This window comes from Convolutriloba macropyga, chromosome 1 (genome assembly GCF_964194025.1).
Source record: "Convolutriloba macropyga chromosome 1, txConMacr16.3, whole genome shotgun sequence".
NCBI lineage: Eukaryota > Metazoa > Xenacoelomorpha > Acoela > Convolutidae > Convolutriloba > Convolutriloba macropyga.
This window is the reverse complement of record NC_134468.1, coordinates 24,922,073-24,947,851: the sequence shown is the minus strand read 5'-3', so window position 1 is coordinate 24,947,851 and position 25,779 is coordinate 24,922,073. Positions and strand designations below refer to the sequence as shown.

The 25,779-nt window shown below is 33.1% G+C and overlaps 1 protein-coding gene across 6 annotated transcripts in view; it reads left to right on the top strand.

Moving 5' to 3' along the window:
• The first annotated feature begins 270 nt into the window (after positions 1-270).
• Positions 271-25,779, top strand: part of LOC142337031 (gamma-aminobutyric acid receptor subunit beta-like) — a 38,155-nt gene continuing 12,646 nt past the window's right edge. The window contains exons 1-3 of one of the 6 annotated variants that reach the window (XM_075386070.1): positions 10,311-10,367; positions 16,538-17,295; positions 23,853-24,254. In XM_075386070.1, coding sequence (XP_075242185.1) covers positions 23,976-24,254 — 279 coding nt within the window. In that variant the 5' untranslated portion in view covers positions 10,311-10,367; positions 16,538-17,295; positions 23,853-23,975. Of the gene's footprint in view, positions 375-4,153; positions 4,667-10,008; positions 10,257-10,310; positions 10,368-11,211; positions 11,231-16,317; positions 17,296-23,852; positions 24,255-25,779 lie in introns of those variants that run through there. The other 5 variants (XM_075386107.1, XM_075386088.1, XM_075386098.1 and 2 more) reach the window with 5 other exon arrangements.

The following is a 25,779-nucleotide window of genomic DNA, read 5'->3' as shown; positions in this document are numbered from 1 at the left end:
ATATTATCATTTTCAACTAAAATTTTCCATTATTCTCCAACAGTTTTTGCCTTGGAGGGAAAGAAGAAGAAGATAGCTTTTAATAACAGAGACAAAGCCCAAATTATTCCAAATTTCCGCCTTGTGAAATAGATTCAGAGGGTATAGCTTGCAGCTATACATCATCATCAGCCGCGGCTACTTTCCGCCCTGTTTTTTCCTAATCTTTTAGCCCTTCATTAGCGGCCCCGCACAACAGCTACCATACACAATGCGTATAGACTGAGGACAGTGGTCTATTAGTTAGTTTTATATTTGTTACTTGAGTTGTACTAGCTGAGTGGTGTTGGATGAAGGAAGTCTGGACAGGACGAGGAGGTTGCTGACCTTGATAGGTAAGTTAGGAGATAATGTTATCCGCTTCTCATAATCAGCGATGCTTTATTCCTCAACATGAAAATTGATACGCGGAAAACTGACACCAGCTAATATCAGTACTAATCAAGTCTATTTTAATTTATCTTGAGTCCAAAAACCTAGATCTGGGCTCAAAAAAATCGCAAAAGCCTAAAACATGGAAAAAATGCTTCTCAAAATCTGAAAAATCTTTAATATTTTACCTTAAAATATTTACTTACTTTATAAATATTTAAGATGATGAAAGTAAAATAAGAAAGTATAAAAAGTATAAAATGAGAAAGTATAAAAAAAGTATATGAACAATTTTGAAGGCAAAATCCTAGTTCTAATAGAATACAAAGAATTTGTTTCTATTGTTCTATTGGCTTGATGGTTTCCTTTTGAAAAATATTATAAAAAGATTTTTTTCTGTGCACCATTTTGAAGTTTTTTTGATTAAATTGCAGTCTGAGCTGGCAAATGCGCATTCAAAGAGCAATTCTGCAAAATTTTCAACAATAAATTTCAGCAGAAATCAAAAAAGCTTTGCGAATGTGGGAAAACAACGTGAAACGCTCAAAATCTGAGGCATTCTTTGCAACTTTTGCTATGTGATTTTTTCCTGACCCTACGCTCTATTATTTGCCTTCACCACTAAAATTCCGTCATTTTCATTCTTGGGCACCCTTTTCTATTTTTCCAGTTGTTTTGTTTCTCGAAGAGAACTGTAGAAGTAAGCAACAAACTCTATTGGCATCAAGAACATTCAGCATTTGATGCTTGCCAGGCCTAAACATAGCAGTAATTTTTTCGCTAAAAACACAAAAATTTCAAATATTTTCATTCTCAAAAACTTCACAACAAAAATCCTATTTTTATTTTTTTTAAGAAAACATACACACAACTTTGCAAGTGTTTCCTTTGGGGACGTTGAATGCCCAAACTTGAAAAAGAAAGCGTTATTTACTTCGCGCAGTTGCGTTTTTTACAAAGTTTATCCTAAGATCAATTTCTACTCTTGATCTACTGTATAATAATAGTGGACAACTTTGTACATGCGATCGTTTCCAACAGTTTTCGGATGAAACAAGTTTTCGGTGAAACAAAATAAGTTTTAAAATTTTCTGAGTTTATCAAAATCAAAAATCTCTAAGTCCAAAAACAGTTCGATGTTAACAGCTACCTGAAGTCAAGAAAATTAATTATAAGAAACAACTTATTCTTCCTAATTCGCTTTTTTGAAATCTTTGTTTTTCAGAGATTTCTTGATTTGCAATCAAATTAACGTGATGAGGAAAAAATTATGAAATTATTAAAAATTATGAAATTATTGTTTTGGTTTGGTCCACAAATACCCGCTTTGGTTCAAAATATCTAGAGGAACACTTAAAAAAAATTTGAAGGTCTTATTTCTACCCCGTTCTTTTAAATTTTTATACAATATTTTACTAGTTATTTCAGTCAGAATGATATCAAAATAACTGTTCTGATTTCCTTAATCACCAGCTGAAAATAGTTTTCTAAAAATTATTTTTGAGAAATGGCTCTGCCAATGTTTTCCAAACTAATTTTGGAATTAAAACATTGAACAGTTCGTCTTGTGCTTAATCAGTGGAGTTGATAAAATTTACACTCTGCCTCATAAGTACAGCTCACTTGCTATGAGCACTTCTGTTAACTTGCTCTGATCAAATATACAGGAAAAATTGAGAAAGAATCTTGAAGTATTTCAAATGTGGGAATAATTTTTTTAATGGAAATGATGAAAAAAAATCTTCTATTATCTATCAGGAAGAGTTTGTTCTACCTATTTAGTCAGCTAGGCATTTATCACTTTTCATTCCGGCAATTTTCATGAGTGCATCGGCTACAAAATCCCCACTGATTTTTTATTGAATTCTCTTTTTATGTAAATTTGGACTAATAAGACAATGTTTTGTTCTGTTGTTATCTGTATCCACATTTGAAGCCAAAAGGTTTCAAAAGTTTAAAAGCCAAAAGTTTTTAAAATCAAACTTTGTGATGATATACTACAACTTACTGAAATAATTAGATTACAAAAAGAAAATTTTAGGTTTCAAAGGGTTTCGCAACTCCTCTTTTTCGGGTTCATCGTCCTAAAATAGATTAGGTTTACGTTTGTTTAAGACACACAAATGATAATATGCATCTAGGATGAACAAAAGTGGTATCGCTTGACCTAATGGTTTTGAAGGAATCGGAGGAGCCCTTTCGCTTTTTTCTATCTCTTTTTTCCAATTTGCGGTCTTTAAACGCTTTCATTTTGCTGAAAACAACATGTAGTGCTAAATCCCTTCATTACCTGATTAACATCTTTTATATACTATTATCTTTTCTCTCCGTTTAACACACAAATGTTTAAAAGAGCGAAAAAAGTTTTCAGTGAGCTTTTAAAAAATTCTCTTTGAGTATATTTATGTTCCAACTCTTTGGTTTAAAAAATTGAAAACTAATATTACAATTCTCAAAATAATTGTGATTTGTGATATTCAATAGAATATGATAACGTTTTTGTATTTAATATTTCTTGCTTTTCGTATTGAATGATTTTGAGCTCAAATATGGCATGGATTATCAACCAACCGTTGCTTTTTTGGTTGTATAAACCAAAGAAGCATATAAAATGTTCAGCATAAAAAAGAAACTTTACTAGACGCGCGCTTAATAATCTGCAATCTTTTCTATGAAATCAAGGTTGCAAAATTATTTTTATTGATGAACACCCCCTCCTAAGAGGGTATGAATAACTCAGAACATTTTTTCAACACAGTTTAAACAATAAAGATACCTAGCAAGATGAGACATTGAATAATTTGATCGGTGCATTACAATATTTATTAATTAATTATATTTCTTTTGAAAATTAACCCAATCAGCAACCATACAAAGTACTAAAATTTAAAATATATTTTTCATTATTGATGCCTTTTGAAGTTTAAAAGGTTCAATAGTTGTAGTTGATTGAAGTAAACTGATTTTGATTATTCGTCTTGGAAATCGTTTGACCAGTTCCCGATTATTCCCAATCTTCCTCCGATCGGTTGATTACCAATTTTTATCTCCTACAATATAATGCTCCACATTTTTGATCCCAAATGAGGACCCGCTACTTTTCTTTTACCTGCAGAATATTCTCCCCAATACATAGGACCAAGTCAATTTGTTTATCTTTTTATTCCAACTCGCAGTTTGTTAATGCCACTATGTTCTCTTTATAGAATGAACAGTGCCGCACCACCCCCCCCCCCCCTACCTCGCCTGAACCATTAGAATTCTTCGGTAAATATCAAATAATCTTCATCACTCTCAATTCTGGAGTAAACATTTTATAACGTTTCCGCAAACCTTTATCCATCAAAATCCAAAACCTCGTTACAGAGTTTGCAAATCTGTTTTCAAATTTTTGCAAACTTGACCTTAAATTGAACCAAGGGTACCCTCTTTACACGGAATATTGTAGTTTGGATTATCATTTTTTACACATCTCATGACTAAGTTTTCTGTCAAATCGGTTCTGCACAGAATTATCCCAATAGAATTTACATAGTGAAGCTGTTGCCTTTTATGGTTCCTAATTTGAAGTGATAAAGACCGACAACTTAATCATCACTTTTGCTTGTTTCTTTGTTCCACACCTCTGCTTCCAACTCTCATGCGAATACGCAAAATGTTAGCAGCAATATGTACGTCCCTCAACCCCCCCCCCCCCGCCACCCCACCACCAACTCTCAAGAAGTGATGAGATTGCAATTTCATTTGAGTGCGATGAAAGCTGAAGTAATTTGTGAACGAGTTGACAATCACGCCTTTTCATTTTCACAATAGTTTGCACTTACAAGAGTGGTCATATTTCATTCAGCGCTTATAGACAGACAGCTTTCTGGACTGCCAAAGAACAGCCTGTACTTTCGAAATTCATTGACATCGATTGAATTTGTTGATATATTTCTACAAGTTGTCTCTTTTTAGGATGCGTAAGGATTAATTAGATCCCATTTTCGATCATTTTAAAGAGTCGCGTACTTTTCTCAGGCTTTAGACCCCTCTTATATATGCATCCATTCTGTGTTTCCCAAAACTTTTTTATCAGCTCCATTTTCTTATATTGATTATCATGCTCTAATTTGAGGTTGCTGAAACCACGCATGAAATATGAAAGACGACCCCGAATTTATTTAGAATTGTTAATCCCGGATGATAAAAGCTTATCTCCAAACAAAATTCTGGACATGTCAGCTGATGAATGGCTTCCTGAAGATACATCACCGTAAGTGAGCTTCTTCCGATTTTGATGTCAAATACTACGTGGATAAAATTAAACTTAGCAATGCGGTAGTAAGTCGTACTAAGACTTCCTAGCTACCGAAATGATCGTCCGAAGATTATTGAGGTGCGAAACGAAATAATCTTTTTCATGAGTGTTCATGTGACCATATCGCGTCCAACAATTCGAGGGTTAATTCACTCACACGAAAAATACCCAAAATGCGTAAACTTCAGTTTGACTTTATCAAACAAATCCATAAAACTACAAAAATTGTCATCTACAACTTCCACAATTTTTGTGAAGATCACGCTAACAGTATGGTTATGATTGAACATGAATAATTTGAGAAAAGGAGACCTTCGAAAACATAAGATGAGGTACGAGTTTTTCGTAATTTTTAGAAACCTCTTGAATTAAGGCTTTTTTACTGGCCCTTTTACTGGCCTTTTCTTGAAATGATGTACTCAATTGTTACGTTTTTGTGAAAGCAAACAAAATTGGTAGCACAGAAAACTCCATCAAAATTTAGTGAATTGTCGAGAAACCCCTCCCTATACAAAAAAGTTTACCATCCTTAAAACTTTTCACATTCGTTAAGTAACAAATTCTTGAGTCTTTCTTAAATCATTAAAAAGCTGATGATATGCCACATTTATATCCTTCTAATAAATTTTAGGAGCAAAATAAGGAAACTTCTGATACTTTTTATTAAATCTTATTGGATTAACGTTTCTGCTGACTTAGCAACACAAAATAACACAAAGTTCGTATAATTTTAAAACTAATTTAATGATTGATTCGAATTTCGTTCCAACTCCATCTGGGGCGAGAAAATATATGCTCAGCTGGTTTCTTTTCACTCAATTTTGGAAGATCGATACATTTATCGTAGAGATTTGTGAGTGCAATCACTAGAAAACTCGTCAAGCTTAGGGTGTAAAATTAAAAAGCTTTTTAAAAATTTTGTTTTTTTTGTCGAGGTTTAAATTTTTTAAATTTACCGATTTTGGTAACCACGAAGCAACATCGAGTCTAATTTTTGTACGAAACCGATTTGCATTTGGATCTAGATTCGACGGTTTTTAGAGACAAATTTTTATTTCGCGGCCGTTGGATTTCTGTTTTGGTCTGTTCCCGTAACTCTCTGGCGACGTAAACTTACTGTCATGCTTTTCTGATAATGAATATTTGCTGCTGTCTGATTTTTTTACTGAGCATCTAGTGATAAGTTTGATTGTGACTATAAAATGTCGATTAAACTTTTTGTTCTACAAACAAATATTGAAAATTTTTGTGCATTGACTGTAAATGCTATGTAATTTGATAAAAGTCTGAAAACGAAAAGTCTCATTGATTTTAGTGGAAATCTAAATGAAAATCATTAAGAGATTCACCTCATAGTTAATGTTTTCTATGACGGACCACAAACTCTTGGCAAACACAAAATCTTAGAATGTGCCATTTAATTTTGTTTTTTGGAGGCTTAAATGTTCTCAATGTCAAAATTTTCCAGCTGTTTCATAATAAAACCTCAATAATGATGTTTAATAATTTCAATATTGGAAAAACACTCTCAGGTTCAATTTAGTTTTTCAAATTTTAGCACCAAAAAATTTAACGAAGAAAATTCCTTTCATGATTTTGTCTTCTTCTTTATATTTTTGAATAAAATTGTTTACATGATTCGATACCTGTTTTTCTACGGCCAACATTTTCTAAGCTCCAAGTGCAATCTTGACATATGCTGGCCATGAGTTAGCTTGCGATAACTTTAATAGAGAAATCACTACATTTTTGCCATCTCAATTACTGATTATAAGTAAGAGCAGAGGTCGTTTTTTGACCTCTGCACTAAATTAAAAATATCTAAGCTGAGCTTAAAAATTCAATTGAAAGTTTTTACAGCCGAAGCAATCTGAAAAGTATGAAAATTGTGACTTGAGAAGCCTTACAGTTTTGATATATATTGAAAATCTTCAGTTGTAGAAATTTGTATCTCCTCTTTTGTTGTTTTGGTTAATTCAAAGGTTCTTTTGAAAAAACTTGCTTTATTATTGAAAAACTGCATTGATTTAGATCAAAAAATTTGTCACCCAATTTTTTGGCGTCCTTTCTTGTGAGACAAATAATATTGATCTCACTGGTGTTAACCCTCTTTTGCATACACTTATGTCCTTTCTTGAGAATCTGTCCAAGTTAAAAATACTGAAAGTGCACTACTAAGTATATCGAATGCGGTGCACTTGCCCTATTTGAGCTTGTGCATAGATGTTGTTTTATCAATTATTCCGAGATCAACTAAAGATTTTTCATTACTTTGACACTACGATTTGTCATTAAATATTTTTAACTTTTTCCATTTTTCGTTCTTTTCTTTTATTTCCACGAATGAAATTAATAAGAATTCTCTTTTAAGTATTGGCATGTTCTCATCATCATTCTAGATTTCTCTTTTTAAAATTTTGCGGCATGACTGTTTTGGAACCATTTGCTTTGTTAAAACATATGTAACTTTTGCGTTTTGAATCTAGACATTTGTTCTCTGTTACTTTTGTTACAATCTGAAATTTGATAGATCTCAATGAATGTAGTAAAGACATCAAAACAATTTGCCACAAGCTGGAGTTCATACCTGTTAGTTTTAACGACTGAAGACCAAAATTTTCAAATAAAAATAGTATAGTTTAAATTTGAGTTCTAAAAGTTTTTTGTTTTTGCTCTTAGGTCAATCAATGTAATTTTTAGGGAGAAATAATTAAATAATGAACCATGTCTGGATCTGAATTTTGTCTTAAAATTCATAAACATTGTAAATACAGAGTTGACTCAAGGTAATTTTTTTGAAAAGAAGAACGTTTGTCTATTTTTGATTTTTCACTCAATTATTTTCTTGTAATATTTGGTGGCTTTTGATTGGCATTCTGATTGCGTACAAGTCGAACTGGCATTTTAAAGAAAAAAATTGGGTTTTCTGAAAATTTCCACTTGAGTGCAAACGAGTTATTTTTTTCTCAAAAGCAGTAGTAGGTTAAGGAAAAATGGGCCCCAAATATTGTTGTGCCGACACGTAAGTTACTCTCATCAGAAAATAATCGGAGCTCCTTAATAATCATTTGTCTGGGTTAGTTTTTTGTTTCAATTTTAAAAAAAAAATAAGTTTGAGTTTCGTTTTTTAAATTTTAGCATCAAAACTGTCAGATGAAATAGAGTTTTTATGAGTTTTTCCGCTTTTTGTTTTCTTATTTGTCCTTTTTTTGAGTTGACAACCAACTGCCAGAACAATAGATCAAAAAATTTCAAGCGCAAACATTACTTACCTCAATCTTGAGGCGTTTCTTCATTTTATATCGTGGGTAACCTATAATTGAATTATATCTGAAATGGCATTTTCAAAATAAATCAATATGTGAATGCAAAGGTAATTTTTCTAGCTTCTGCACTCATTTATAAGTCTAAAATGAAAAATTTAAATCATATCGTGATAAAATATAGGCTTCTTGTTACTTAAAAGACATCACAGTTTGAGATTGAGTTTCAAATGTTTTTAGATGTTGATTTTTTAATCTTAGTTTTGGTAGTTTTTTTGGTAAAATTATTTGTTTTTTGATGAATTTTACAATGTCTGAAATTGCATTAGATTTTTTTGGTCCATCGTTTTGTTTGTCGGATTGTTCTGTCTAGTGAATTCAAGAAATTTGATCTCAATGATGTGAACTATTATCTGCATAGAGATCTGTCTTTGTTTAGGATTTTCATCATTGTTGAAATTAAAAAATGAGAACTACTTTTAAGAAGGTGTCTAGATCAGTTTGTAGACAAATGAGACCACGATGTGGATCTTCACTGTTGGAGTATTGTTTGCCCATGTGCAATAAGGAATCTCCTTGTTGCATTATAATGTCACTATCTTTAACAGAAAATGTATCTATGGCTTAGAAGAAGTACTAAATATGATAATGGAGCACACCTTTCCAATCTTTCGTATTCTCCTGTATTTTTCCGAATACAAACAATTTGCTTAAATTTGTCTAGTTTCTTTATTTTATCAAGGAAGCTAATTTAAAAAGTAGTTTTCTTCTAACAATTAACTGATGACAAAGGCGAATTGAAATGTTAATCGATTGAAACATTTTTCCTTGGTTTTTTATGGAAAAAACATAATCACTCAAACCACGTTTTGCTTTTCTGATCCAACTGAATAGTTTCAACCAATTTCTTCAGTCGTAAACTATACTAATATAAATGGTGTCATTATTTTTTCCCTTCCGGAATCAAGAAGTTTTGGCTCGAAAAATTAGCTTTCACAGTTTTAATTTGCGCAGAATTACTTTTTAAGTCTTCAATACACAAATTCTCTGTACTCCGTACCTTATAGATTGTTATTTTCAAAATAGATCAAAACGTGAATGCAGAAGCAATTTTTCTTACTTCTGCACTCCTTTATAAATCTGAAATGAAATTTTTAAATGTTATTGTGATAAAATATAGGCTACTTTGTTACTTAAAAGACATCACAGTTTGAGATTTAGTTTCAAAAGTATTTAGATCTTGATTTTTTAATCTTAGTTTTGGTAGTTTTTTTGGTAAAATTCTTTATGAAAATTATTTATGAAAATAGATCTTGAATTCCTGAATAAATGCACATTATTGATGGTTCCTTCTCTTCTTTATTGGCACCGCTACTTTCTGAATCCAAAACATTGAGCCATGATCAGCTTATTTTTGATACACAATCATCACCGTTCTAAAAAGAATATTGTACACTATTGAATGTATGATATACTATGCTATGCTATGATAAAGAGTTTTTCCGGAAAAATTTTCAGGCACCCTCGTGGCACCCTCGTTGGTCAACAAAACTATCAAAATCAGGCGCCGAATAATGCGCACTGATCCTGTTTTTATAATATAATACCAATTTGTGAATCTAATCGGTATTAATTTGATGAAGTTAATATCGCACTTAGGCAGAACTTGGGCACTTGTGAGATGGTGAGCTGGTCTGTGGAATATAGCCTTTATCATTCTCTCTATTCGTTTAAAGTGTTCTCATATTTACCGCACTCAGCGAGGGTGAGCCCTCAAAAAATTGTTGACGTATAATAAAGCCTTGCATAGCTTTAAATTGGTGACATTGATATCTGCTTTCTCAAGACCTTTGCTCAACTTTTATCTTCCTGACGTAATAGTTGCTCGTTTTTTTCCACAAAAATTCATAATGATAAACAATTTTTCACGATGACTTTGGTGGATATTGTATGATTTAAATAGCAGCCTGGCTACCACTGTTTGTGTTGCACATTGCGTGGGAGAATGAAATCAATTAAATGTGCTGTGTGCGCAGTAGTGTATCCATCAATTAATAATGAGCCAGAATGTTGGCAAGAATGAAACCATTTGCTGTGCAGGTGTTCAAACAATTATTGTTCTGTCTCAAACAGGAAATCAAATTACCATAAACAGTGCGCAATTAAGCAGAGCGCAATTTACCATCACCGCTTCTTTTTATTACGTTTTTGATCAAGCTCATAAATTGCGTCCATTGAGAGAGTCAAAACTGAAATCTTGATTACAATGTAGGAGCCAAAAGGTGAGATTTACAAATCTATCATTAGCAACAAGTTGCTCATCTGCTGTGCAAAGGAAAGAGCACCACATTACACAAAGCTTTTAATTTTATAGAAAACAGTCGCTATTCCAGGTTAAAAAAGTTGCTAACAACCTTATACTTGAGTCCCTAGTCCAGAAGTTGTATTTTTAAACGCAGAAGAACTGTCGGTATGTTCCGCTTTCGCTAGACAAAAATGACGAAAGCCCTTTTTTTTCTTCGGTGTCGTCTGTATGTTCGGTTCTCAAACGTAGGCAACAGGCGGTGAGTTCGGTATCAAATCACAAGAAATCAGGAGAAAACGGTTTATATACCTATTTTCGAATGAGCATGTCAAAACTCTGTGTCTGTGAATTAGTCAACTGTGAATTAGTCAACGCTATGGTAGCGTTCCATTCGCAGAAGCTTCAAACTTATTTCTTGTCGAGAATTTTGCGGTGGAAAGTGAAATTAGATTGAAATTTTTCTATAGCTCGTTGCCAAAGCTGAACAACTATATATTTTTTGATAATTTCAGTTTTGAAAAATGCAGCGGACCTTTTGAACGTTTAGTCATAATTCCACATTAAATTTTGATGAACTTGAGAAATCCTGCTGAAGTCAGGAAAGTCTTGATATGGTGTCGTCTCTCAATTGGTGCCGTTAATATTAGCTGAAGTCCCATAAGCCGCTTAGGAACGGCCATGGCCCGCAATGCATGGCCAATTGCGTTAATTTTATGTGCTACCGAGTAGAATAATTGTGCGTCCCACTGATGTTTGCTTACAGCATTTATCTCAGCAATTAACTCTGCTGATTTTCCTATCTTTGACTTTTTCGGCTAATTTTCACGTCGGCAAATATTCCAACCTCCGACACAATTAATTGATATTTAAAACGTGTGGGAAACTAAATACCCCCACTTCTTCTTATCTACCCTCATTATCTAATATTATTCCGAGGAACCATACGGCTGGGTTAACACATTGAATACTAGAGCGAGCTTTTGGAATGAAAAAAAAACTGGATAATTTCACTAGAGCACAACACTCCCACTAATTTTAGGGCACGGCTATGTTAAAGTCAGCGTCTAGTTATGAGAGAAGAATCTAGTACATAAAATGACTAGGATGATATGAACAAGATTATCACATGAATACGCTACTGAAGAACGTGTAGAGTAAAAACACTTGGTGCCAAAATTACCAACGATTTTCTACGTTTCAAATTAAACATAACGATGGTTTCATGTGCTTCAAACCAAACATACGAATTATTTTTTTCGTTGAAAACTAATAGTACCACAGTTTTTACGTCGTTTTTGTTCAGGCTGCTAGACTAGGGATAGCTTTCTATGTCAGAGAGGTCTAGTCACTTTTCATGCCACTACTTTCCGGATTTTATTTATTTGCAAAAATTTTACTGCGCTGTTTCTTCACTAATTTGAAAATCTACGTTTGCTAAAAAGCTTAATTTTTCTTTTACAACATAGAACAGCCCGAATACGATTCTTATACTCTTTCGAACGAGTGCACGTTCGAAAGAAAGGATTAAAAAATACAAACATAATTTTCGCTGTAATATCATTGTGTTGTAAAATGAAAATTGATTCAATAATAGAAAATGAGCCATGAGGCGTGGAAGACTGTTCTATGTGACACAAGTTGGAGAATGACAATCACACAACTAAATTTCGATATTAGTAAAAACTCAGGGGTTTTGAAATTTTTTGTTTAGCAATTGTAAATTTTGTTTCGTTTTGAAGGATTGTACTGAAGTTTTTGGGCAAAACAGTCGTTTCTGAGTAATCAATTTTGCTTTCTTTCTTGATCTTGCATTAAGGTTCTACTGTTTAAAATAACTTTTTTGCAGTTTTTACTGATATGAAAATTGTGGTACTTATAAAACTTTTGGTCTCCTGGAATTTACACTGTAATGCAGTTTCCTTCAGAAGGTGACAAACAAATTTATTGCAGACTCCTTGCAGTCTCCTTCAATTTTCGTCCTTTTGTTCATTTAGTGTCTTCAACATAAAGTATGAAAAGTATTGAACAATTTATGCTTTAAAACTCCTCAGTTTTAATTATAAAGAAAAAATCTAACGTTAAATTGGTCATACAGACAACAAATGCTTGAAAGTTGGTGTCAATTTCTGTTTTTCCTTTTATTTTTCATTAAAAAATACACTAATTAAAAGCGATTGGCAGGCGTTTTAACGTAGGTGCACTCGTTTTCACTCATTTTTAGTGCAGAAAAATTATTAACGAGGTATTTCATTTATTTGAATGCCATATAATAATTCTCATTCTTATTTCATGATTCCCTCTCATATTTATCTATTGCTCACATGCATGTCTGATGCTTGGTGTCCCTCCTTGGGAGCAAAGATCTGTTCACCTGGTTTAGCTATTGCTAAATCACTCTCTTAGTTTTTCATCTCATGACAGGTTGCCAAATTTAAATCTTCTTCTCGCTACTTATTTGCAATCACAATTCGAGTGGGTTAATAATGGAAAGTTGATTCGCTGAGCGAATACTAAACTTGAACTGAGTAAAGCAAACGCGCCTAGACAACTCAGATTTTCTATTCGAAAGTGAGCCAGAGCATCAAATCAGTGTTCTCAAACCTGTTTGTGTACGATATGGTGCAGTCGTCATCTCACAAAAGAACCCCTTTTGTTATCGAGATTTTTTGGGAGGAACTGAGTACATGTCTTCCTCCCAAATGGGCAAAGAGATAAGCCCGATTGCAACCGGCTCTACTCGCGAAGGAAGACATCACTCTTGATACTTTACTTCGCCCTCAACCAGAACGAATTCAATTATCTCATGAAGCCAACAATGAAGACACCATCCCATTTTCTGCTCAGTTAGAACGCGAGAGACCAGCTATGAAAGACCCGCTCAAGATTAAAAATATTCGAATCAAAGCCAAAGACAGATGGAAATCCGGATCATGTTTGCTGACCAACCCTAGTAGCAAACTGATCAAAAACACGTCTCAGTGATCTATCTTAGCATAGGTACTGACAGAAGAAGAACTGTAAACGGCCGTAATTTTTATATCATGTTGTACACCTTGAGAACTGGAAATCTTTTTCTTCTCACGGATGAGGCATTTATTTGACCTAGAATTATTACTTTTGACATCTATGTCTTGCTCATAACAAAACAAGCTAATTGAGAGTCTACTGAAGATTTCTTCGAGAAACTAAAGAAACCATCTGTGGAATATTGGCCCGCGTTTTCAGGAGGACACACTACTTAAAGATTTGTTTATAACTATTATGCAGGACACAGAGATTCAAAAGGAGCTTGCAATTCTCGACTCCATAATTGATTTTTACAAAATTTCTATACGTTTCGATGTTGACCTTTTTTGATGTTATCATTTTGTTGTTTTTTGTCAAATCTGTACTAATGATGGATAACGGCAGCACTCAAAAGATGGAGCTTGTTCTTGTTTGCCATGACTTTTCTGTTGTGTTTTAAAATATATACCAATGAAAATTATAATAAAAAGCATTTTCCAGCTGAATTTACGAATTAACATGGCCAAACAATACATATTTTTCAAAAGTTAAAGTTAAAGCTTAATTATTTTTCCTGGAGGAGTTTACATGCTAACTGCTTCTGTTTGCGGTGCACCACAACTTGGGTCTGCTAGCGTCACAAACAATTGAAAACTTGTTGAGAATTGTGTTTGTTCCCAAAAATTTTCAAATTACATGCGTTTTCGAGTTATCGATTCTTTTTAGTATTGGCCGATTTTATAATGTTGTGAAAAAAATTTAATGGCCAGTTTGGCGAGTCATATACAAATTTCAAGTGTAACCAGAATTTTCTAATCAAAAAGCGCTTATTTCCATACTTTTCTCACGTCCACTCTAATGATCATTATAGTTTTTTCTCTGAATGATCAGCGATAGAGATACATTGTTTTGTTCAAGTGTTTAACAAATTACTATCAATCTAAAAAAAGCACCAAAAAGCCGTGGCCTGTGAAGTGGTTCCTCGGCAAAATGTGAAATAGCTAGTATTTTGGTTGACTATGTATTCTAAGTACAAATTTTAGATAGAAATACGTTCTTTAATGCATTTTCCTCTATACATTCATAAAACTTTCATGCGTTAATATCCTGATTTTTGTGAGTTTGTTAGAATTTTACGCGTTCCAAACCAATTTTGCCGATCTCTAAAATCAAGTTTGTTTTTCCGTTTATTTCTGGGTTATCAAAGTTTGAACCTTTGGTGCCCCCTCCATCCGTGCGTTCAGCTTTTGTCTGGGCATATTTATTTTGGTATGAGACCTCAACTTGGGTTGTTGTATCCATGTCATATCCTGTTTAAGAAGTACACGACACATCCGAAAATGTGTTCATAAGGAATCTTTACCTCGTTTATGGTTAGATGCATTCATTCGGATTTTTATGTAGTTTCGGTAAATTATAGTATGTTTCATAGAGAGAAGGAATGATTAGAAAAATTTATCGTAAAAATTTTTTGGAGAACAGCGAAACGCGACGAACAAGGAAACAAACATTTCAATACACGCCGAGCGATCAGTATATATCTACCACTCATATATAATTGACTACACTATTAACTATATTGACTACACTATTAACAATATCATACACTATTAACGATATAATTGAATGTTCTTCAACGTCATTGTTAAATTTCGAGGTCGCCTTGCCAAAGTCCGTCTTTTGTCCCTCACCCTCACAAAATCATGCAGTTATTACCTTAATTGACCACAACCCGCAATTGTGGCTGTCGCGTCTCAAACTGGGCATATCTCGACTGTGCTTTTCATTCTTTGATTGAACTGAATGGTGATATCTTTTTGGCTGGTGGATGTTCCCAGACAGTGAGGCTCACTGGAGTTTAGAGAGACGGAGGAGGAGGAGATAGAGGAGCCCTTTCTGCTCCAGTCATTTTTAGTAAAACGGGATAAGAAAGGGGAGAATTGTTCAGCTGTCAAAGGGCTCTTTATTGACCAGAAGACACAATAGATCCTCAGTTAAGTACTTCACCCCATCCCCTCACTAACCAATAGCCTCCCGCCATACCAGCCGGGTTCCAACCCCTAATCTCCATCAACTTATCTCCCACTAATTTTGAAATGAAAAGAAGAAACGAATATTTCTAGAAAGAAAGATAGATAGATAGGTAGAGAGGGTCCTCTTCTTCTATGTGATGAAATAAGCGGCCATTATTTTTACATCATTATTCTTTAACCCGCGGTTATTTCAAATGAATTCTATTTTCCTCCCCAGCAACCCTCCTCGATTTCAGTATGACCGAGATTCCGCAGCGAAACTGAAAAGATCCCGTTCTATATCCCCCCGTTCCCTTTTCCCTTCTATTACTGAATAAAAGAACATAATGTACGTATGCAAATGATTGGCTTCAATGGAATATGTTAAGTTAGCTATCTCCGTTTTAAGCATCAAAATAAGCATTTGATCGATTATCGAAGGATGTTTTGTACCGCATTACGGAAGGAAGCAGCTTACGGGAATATGATACGAAAAGAGCTGTTTTTTATTATTCCCCTCCAGTGCCTAGTTATTTAGTTATTATTTGATAAAAAAAGGGCAAAGCGGGCATCACGTATACCCGCAGTAGTGTCATTTTAGAACTGAATAATTCTCTTCTCATCCTCATTTCTGTTCTGCTCTTTTCATTTTTCGATTAAAGCTCTCTCGCTTTGATTGACGCTTTTATAATGTCAAAATCCCCGTTATTGTAGTGGGCAGCGGAGCGAAGTCTTAAACCTGACAGATGAGCTTTTAAAAAATCACTCATGCAAAAAGGAAGAAACACGGGCAAAATGGGGCTTTTCAAAGAGGGGCAGGGGTGATGGGGGGGGAGGGGGAGCATTGAGCATATTATTACTGAGAATGGTTTCCTGGGCAAATCTGCATTCATTTTCACTCCTTTTTGGTTTTTTGCAGCCTTGCATCTTAATACAGTCACAATTTTTTCCTAATAATCTAACCCAACCCCCCCCCCCCCCACCACCCCCACTCACTAGCACTCTTTTTACCTCCGGCAGGATAAAACAGGGGCTATTTTCCCCCAAAGGTACATTTTACTAGCTGAGAGGTTTTATGTTTTCGCGGATATTAACAAATGTCCCAATTGAAAGGCATTAATGCGTGAAAAGTATTATTACTTGAGAATAAACCTCCTGTCTAAGTCCCCCTCCCCCTCGAAAATTAACATGTACATTTTTGTTAACTTAAATCACTAAATCGCCTTCTTACCTTCACTAGCTTCCACAATTTCATGGAATAAACCGTCATACATTTAGTTCACACCGCTTTCTTCACAATTTTACCAACACAATAGTCACGTCTTTGTATTGTTTATCACATTTTGTTTGTTGTTTTGTGTTAAATCTTATTAATCAAAAAAAATTTATCAAAAACTATTTGCTGTTTTTAGTTTTCAGTTCTTTCAATATTTCTCCCCTTTCGCCGTTTTACTTCCCTGACGTGAAGCTATTTTCATGATTACTTTTGAATCATTAGCTCCGAAAATAAAGCTTCGTTATAACGCTTATTTGGGGCGCTCGTTTCCTGTTTCTACACAGTTAAGAGAGAGAAGAAAAGATTCCATAAAAGTTTATTGTTCATTACAACCGTTCCTTCCTGACATTTCAGTTCATTATTCAGTTCTCAATAGAGTAATTATCATTAATTATGGTTTGAAATTGTTGGAAGATAAAACCTAAAGTCTTTTTTGTGGTTACGGTGGGTAGCTGGACTTTGAGATGCACATTAATGACAATAGTTGGGTGATAAAAACTGACAGTCGTTTCCATTTCATCCCTTGCAGACGTATCTTATTTATTGGTATCATTATAATAATCTGATTGAAGATTTTTTTCAACTTCTGGCGCATATTCACCGAATTTTAAAAACCAAAACTAAAAATAATTGTGCGGCGTGAATGGTATTTAATTTTCGATTTCGAAGTGAAGTTTCTTGAACCCCAAAACAAGACAGTTGATTTTGGATTTAGATTAAAGGTAAGTTCGTTAAATAAGTTTGCATATTGTACGATCAGTGACATGACAATATTGTCTTGAATACCAGATCTAGTACAACTCTTCATGGTACAGACAGTTTGTTCTTCATTACTTACGGTTCAGCAGTTTCGTTCTCATTCGAAAATATATTTTATATCAGTATATAAAATCTATATAATTAACCTTTAATTGATGAGTTCAAAATTCATCAAAGCAGTTTGTATTTTTTTTCTAAGAAACTCAGCTGCAACAGAAATTAAATTAAATAATTATTTCAAATAAAACTATCTACAAAAATTAGTATTTTCAATGTAATATTAAATTCAAACTTTTTAAAGGTAACAATTCAACTAGTAGTTTCTAGGACACTATATTGTAAAGGACCCGGGAAGTCACCATTTCCTAATAGCCAAATAGGAATCATATTTAATGTCTTCTAAATCATAACGTAATTCCATTTACAGACTTTGTATGACTTCATCGTATTATACCTCACTGCATGACACCGTACTATTTATACATGATTCTCTTATAAAATCAAAGAAATCACAAATCATCGTTGTAAAATTTAATTACAGAAAGCATCTAACAAGGTATAATACGGTGCAGCATATTACTATCAGTTATTGCAGGAATTGAACAAAGTAGTTTAGAATCCCGATGTACGATCACACAGAAAATTTATAGGAAACTGCCATGACTGCCAAGAAACTATATATGAGTTGATATTAATCATAGAAAAAATATATTAATTCTACTGTGTTACTGTGATATGAATTCACTGACTTCATAGAAAGATGACGTGCAAGTTTTTTGAACGTTGTATTACTTTAAATCATGAAAGCTATCAAATGAGCCAGAGAATAGGCTTTTCTGTGAACATGTTTTTGAATAAATAATTTCGTGTCCGGACAAAACAGTCCCGCACAAATTAGTCCCAATAAAACAGACAAGACAGTCCCAAACAAAATAGTCCCAAGTAAATTATTGGAACAATTTTAAATATAATCTACAAACAATTAAAAAACATAATCTATAAGTTAGGCTTCTGAATACATTGTTTTTAATTGATATGAATTAGGAATAAACCAAAAACTTGTTTAAAAACACATTATTTGTCAAAAACTATGTTGTACTAAGCTTAATTTTTGTTCAAAGAATTACAATCATATGAGTACCTTAAGGGGTTTCTTTCTTAGGTGATGTGCACATGTTTGACTCCATCTTTAGTTCGGACTATTTTGACTGGGATTGTTTTGTCTGGGAATATTTTGCTATTTGGGAATGTTTTGTCCGGGACTGCTTTGTCTGGAACTGTTTTGTCTGTTCCACAAATAATTTAATTTCTTTGGCGTTGAAGCGGCCCTAATCCATCTTCAAATTGAGTCGTGATTGGTTTCTCAATCCGATAATTGATTTTATGATTATGAAATAATTGTACCTTAGCTCTGTGTAACCAATTAATCATGTTACTAATTTCTATTATCATACTTTATAAAAAAAACAATCCGTTCAAGTCTCCTCGTACCCTGAATTAAGAAGGGTTTGTTGTTATTTACTTACTGTTATATATATATATATATATATATATATATATATATATAATTTAATTATGTAACTGCTGGAATTTGGACAAAATGGTGAAAATAAATTTCCCTAATTATTAGAATTTTCAGTGAACAAAACCCCCTCTATCTTAGGCGCTAATTTATATATATGATATGTATTAAGCAGCAGTAACAAAGCCGTATTTTGGAGGCATTTTTCAGAAAAAAGGCAATTATGATAGAACAGTTTTTGGCGAAGACTGGGTGTTGTTTTGATACGATGGAAAAATATTAAAGAGTTACTGATCACTTTCCACTGGATCTAATAAAGAAATTCAACTAAAAATTTACTCACTCACCAACAAATAAAGGTACTGTATACTCTACTTACTTGTTTTAACAACATGTTTTAATTGTATACTTAGTTGTTTTATCAGGTTTAGAAGTTGGTCTTTTCATTTGCCGCTACGAAATTTTAAAATCGTTAGAGCAGTTTTATTAAAAGATTACAGATAAATTTTTATATGAATATAGCTTGTAAAAAATCTCTAAATTATAATATACAAGTTGGTTATTTAAATTATTTGTATCTGGTAGTTCTTAAAAACATATTTTTATATTGTATAATCAACTGTATTGTGTACCAAGTTTAATTTATAATATAATTTGAATACTTATGCACTACGTAATTTGAATATTTGACCCCACTTGTTTTTCAGAGCTGTTTTTTTAAGTTGGAGGAGTAGCTACTTAATTTATCATTAATTACCTGCTTTTTTGTGAATTCTAAGGGACGTGTCATGCAAAAAATTGAATACCACAAACTGTGCCATATCATAGTTTTAAATTGCAGAATCAGAGGGACAATTGTTGTCACGAAATTCAACCGCCAAAATGGCCTTTTTGTGTAATTTGGTGACAAAAGTTGCACCGTTTTCCATACAATGCTTTTTTAACACTATTTCATATTTTGAGCCAATTTTACATGTTTGATGAAAAATTTTATTTAAAATGATGGGTAAAAAGAAAGGAATGGTTCGTACAAATTGGTAGTTGGTAACGCCCTATGAAATGTATTATCAATATTTTAAACCTAATGCAAACTTATACTTCGATTCGGTATTGGTATTGTCATCCAAACAAAGATTTTTACCTGAAAGTATACAATATTTTGGTATTTAGTGCTTGAGACGTCCTTACGTGGAATTTGTAGAACCGGTGGATTCCCAAGCCAGGAAAACTGGAAGAAAAAAAATCAAATTACATTTCTTAAAATAGTTGCAACAAAATTTGAAAAACTAAATCTTGTCGGTTGCACAATGTTGGTTTATTGTAGGCATCAATGTTCAATGAGAAATATTAAAAAAAATCTTTGGTCAAAGTTTGTTCAAAAGCTGCTCTTGAAGTGCGTGGACGTATTCAAAGAACAATTCGACCCAAATATTAAAATTTGATTTCGAAAATGTGATAAGAGTTTTCCATGAACTTTTGTAAAAGATCCAGTTCTTTTATCATTGTTATTTTGAATGAGATGATTAGTGATATTTTGTGAACTTAAGTAATAGTTTCAGCTCAATTAGCTTTTTTTTGTAATTGAACTCGGTCATGTGATTTTTATGACTAGGTTGTTTCAGCGCTTTTCCCGCAAAATTAGCTTTTTTTTATATGCGTACATTTTCATCTTATTCAGCCAATTTGCCACTGTTTTAGCTTATTTCTAGTTTTCAATCCTGTTTTCCCTCTAATTGTTATCTTTAATCATCTACTAAATATAAAAAAAAACATCTTGTATTTAATTTTGCTCATGCTGCAGAGCTTCGAATATATGTTTGTTCACGAGGGAAAAAACCGCATTCAACTTCATTCGGTTAATATAATGCTGAGAATTTTTCTGTAGATTTCTAAGACACCGCATTTTTAATGCATATCTTTAGGATTTAATTTTGTATGGCGCAGTGGCACTCGAAGAAGAACTGATATTTAATCCGCTTCGAAAGAAAGCAAACTCTCCATTATTTTGCTTGCTCTGTTTTGATGTCCCCACTTTTGCCGCCGATTGAACAAGTCTTCACCTCTCAACAGGCACTGCTTACAAACGGCGCAGCTTTTACTTGGCCTTTTCTTTTAATTCAGATGCACTTTTCTTCTTCCATTTTTATTTAGGTTTCAGTGCTTTTTATAGACCTGTTATAAACAATATCGACATTTCCAAAAACCACACACCCAACAGGCTAGTGTGAGAAGTTTTAATTAATTTCATCATTTTAATAGGAAGTTTTTTGCATTGGAATGAAATAATGGAGCGATCAAAACTACCAGAACGTAGTAATTAGAAAACAAACAGCGGTTTTCTACATTGCGTAAATATTTAGAACATGAAAAAATGACCGTTCGATTAATACATCATTTCTGCGGATCACGATCCATATTTGATTTAGTGTATCGATCTTTAAACGGAAGTTTAAATGTTTTCATGATAAGTTGGTGTCATTTTTTATAACTTGCTGTCGCTTAAATAAAAAGTGAGGTTTGTGAAAAAACCATTAAACAATACCATATATTAATTTTTTTCCTGCAGAATTTCTTGCAGCTCAATTAAAATTTGGGTGCTAGGCATAAATTGATCTTATTTTCAATATGAAATTCACATTTTTGGACACATCTATGAAACTTATTTGGGCTCCTGATTATTAAAATCACTTCCAAATTTTATATCGTTTCATTTTTCCAATTAAAGCGTCTAAATATGATTTGCCTTATGTTGATCTGTTTCTGCAACTCACTCCCACTTACCTCAATCACATGAAGTTTCAACAGCCCTTGTTTTTTGCTGACCAGCATTTGTAACAGTTCATCAAACTAATTAAATCAGTTAAAATAAACGTGGTATTTAATGACATCCGTTTGACAGTTAGAAAGCGTTGGTTGTAGCTGAACTAATTTTGATCAGAAACAAATTTTATACTACAATAGTATATTCTTTTATGCTATAGTTCAAATGAATTGAATATCAGGTTAATTGGGGGATTATTTGTTTTTCATATTAAACACTGAAAAAAATTCCCTGTATGCTTGTTTTTAAAAAAAATCTAGGATAAAATTTTTGTTCCTGTTGTTGCTGAAAAAGCAAAGATAATATTTGAATCACTGAAACAAAACAAATTGAAAATGTTCTTTTTGCGACCTTCTAACTGATTATTCGCTATATTCTTAAATGTAGATTGAGCATTTTTGGGGTGCAACAATTAGTTAAATCTTCAAAGAAGTCAAAAAATATCAAAGTTACGAGCAATTTCAATTCCAGTAAAAGGATTTTAGAAACAAAAATACATTTTAATTTTCTATTTGAAAAATCTCGGTAATGTTCTTCAGAAGAAACAATTCTAGTACTGTCAGTTTTGATTAATTTTCGCAGCTTAGGAAAATTTTTATCAACCGATTAGAGCTTTGAAAAACATAATTGTTATATTGGTATATTACAATAGATTTCACGGTATGTAATTATATATATATATATATATATATATATATATATATATATATATGTGTGTATATGTATATATTGCGTAGTTTTTTCATAGAATTCTACTCATATATATATATATATATATATATATATATATATATATATATAAATATATAGTTATATGTATATGTTGGGTAGTTTTTTCATAGAATTCTACTCGTATATATACATGTATATATATATATATATATATATATATTTATACATAGATAAATTTATAGATATTTAATTTGAATTATATTGAACTGTAATATTGCACTTTTAGCGCAAAAAATCTATTAATATTTTGGAGAGATGACTGCTGCTTCGAAAGATATTAATGGGTAGTTTTTTCATATTTGTATATATTTGTTAGTTTTTTTTCATAAAATTCTACTTGTATATATACATATATTTATATATATATATATATATATATATATATATATATATATATATATAGACATATATATATATATATATATATATATATATATATATATATAAATATGTATATATATATATATATATATATATATATATATATATTACGTATATATTTATATATATATATATATATATATATATATATATATATATATATAGATATATAATTATAGATATTTGATTTGAAATACATTGAACTAAAATAGTGCACTTTTTGATTGCGCAAAAAAATCTATAAGTATTTTGGACAGTGAACGCTGAACTTTTTTTGCATTAGATGACTGCTGCTTTGAAAGATAATAATGGGTAGTTTTTCATAGATTTCTACTCAAAAACTGTTTGTCTCCAGTTTTTGTATGGCGCTAACTCAAGCAGTTGAAATGGAGACATTTTTGTCTAAATATTATTTTTCGGATTTTTTTTGATGAGCCCTAGATGAAAACGGGTCTCCTGTTCTAGAATCTTCCATCATCACACTCAGGGGACTTTTTGTCAATCGCAGAAGACGAAACTTTCCCTCTTTGACAAAAATGAGAAATATTAAATTTGCGTTAATCGTTTTTACAGCTTGGAAGGAGCGTATTTAGAAATGTTGATTTTAATTGCTTTTTGCTCGATCTCAAACCACCCTTTTTGCTAGTCCTCTCTTTTGAACCGCTCATTTTCTTCGTTAAAAGGGTGACTTGATTTTCATCTAGTTATGAAGATAAAAGTATGTTTGATTGTTCGATCTGATGGAGTTGTCGATCATCTAAAATGACTGTTTAAGCATTATAAGCGGCAAACAAAATTTTAAGTTAAAACTCCTCAATTTTTGTACAGTATCGACCATCAGAGTAAGAAAATACACGTTCCAACATTAAAAACGGAGGGATTTGCAGGAAGGAAAAAATTTTATGGGATGTTGTTTGAAAGCCCTGCGCGTTTTCTGAGTTTCTATTACTTTACAACTAAACCCATTTTTTCCATTATGCAGATAAATAATGTGATATTAGAAAAGTTCATAAGTAATGAAGTTTACTCTTTCTTCCAAAGAAACTATTTTGTTTTTGTTCTAGCGTCTACTTATGTTATGCTGAAGTGATGTGACAAAACTCGGCTCTACTTCATACCACCTACATACTTCAATCACTTGGCTGAAGTCGACTCAGAAGACTTGATTACGAATCAGAATCTTTATAATGTCAAATACACAATTACTAGTAAGGACTGTAGCATTATTAGCAGTGACGTCACTACTGCAGATTGGTGTGGTGTGTAGTAAGAAGACTGAAAAGACAGACAGTGTTCAAGAGAAGATCCTCTCTCGGTTGCTGGTTGACTATGAGAAGAGACTTCGACCCCTGTCGGGTGTCTCTCCCCTTATTGTGAATGCAACCATGTACGTTGTCAGTATTGGACCCGTGTCTGAGGTGGACATGACATTCAAACTCAGTCTCTACTTCCGACAGTTCTGGAATGTAAGTATATATTACATATTCTGTAGGTGATTGAACAAAAGCAGCTACAGTAAAAATAGACGCATCGAGTACAAATCATGTCTTTCCTGCAGGCTTTATGACGCTAAGTAGTGTCAAGTTCTCAATTCTGGAAAGGGTCATTTCTAGCTACATCAAGCATAACTTATGCTCGAATAACTAAAATCCTCATATTTGAGCCAAACTTGTCTGAACTTTAAACTTTTGTACCATGTCAGGCCTCGATCCCCTAAATACATCTTTAGACTGGAGACAAAATTTTATTTAGCTTCACATTGGATAATCTTATGGCAAATTGAACTGAACTTTAACCAAAAAATACACTTTAAATTATCAGAGAGTTTGAGGTAATTTAGCTTTGCCTAACTTATACCTGTAGTGAGTGCACCAGCTTTGGAATACTCAGAGTAACTCACGGGTGACTTCATCATAATTAATGTCTTTCGGATCGATGCACATTCATGAATCTTACAGCTACCATGAAAATTTACGTTCTTGCCCAGGTTGAGGTCCAGACCCCAACCAGACTTTTCATACCGAAATTATCTCTGATCAGACTTTCCAGACGGAAGTTCACCCTGATCAGACTTTCCAGACCCAAAATACCTCTGATCAGACTTTCCAGACACAAAGGTCTCTGATAAGACTTTTCAGACCGAGGGTGTTCTGATCAGACCATCTGTGCTATCAGCTGGACTCCTTTTTTCTGATCAGAGCTATCGGACTTATGATGGGTCTCTGATCAGAACGCTGCTTTGTGGCTGCCTCTTGGAAAAGCCAACATCTCTCAGTAAAAAAAATTGAATAAAAATAATGCGCTCGAAATGGTCCCTGATCAGAGCCAAATGCGTTCGAAAACATTTCTGATCAGACCCAAGTGCGCTCGAAGAGGTTATGATCAGACCCAATTGCGCTCGAAGTCGGCTCTGATCAGACCCAAATGCGCTCGAATCCGCCTATGATCAGACTTTTCAGACCAAATCGACATCTGATCAGACCATCGTCCAGACCATCGTCCAGACTGTAGAGCGCTCGAACTTCCTTCCAGACCCTGTAATTTCGGTCTGGGAACACACGGGTGTGCGCTCGATTGGGTCTGATTATAAACCAATTTGAGTCTGGACCTCAACTTGGGTGGTTATGGTTGCCTGAATTTTCGGTTGTTGTGAAGTAAAACAATTATATAACTGATATATAGGACCAAGAGTTCAAAAACTTATTGGAGTTTTAAAAAGATCTAATAAAACAAATGAATCAATGACTTTTTTTCAAAATTATTGACACAATATTATGCCTTCTAACCAGCAAATAGGCTTAGTGGGAGTCGACTAGAACTCATTCAGACGTTTTAACAAGAAAAGTTGTTCACTGGATATCGGCAAAGTGTCTATAGGATCCAAATCGGTTTTATAAGGACAATAGGTCAACAAGGGGAGACTGTTGCTCAACCTTCAAAAATATGATCGACAAGGAAGCTCGGTAATGTGCTTTCGCAGATGATGTTCCG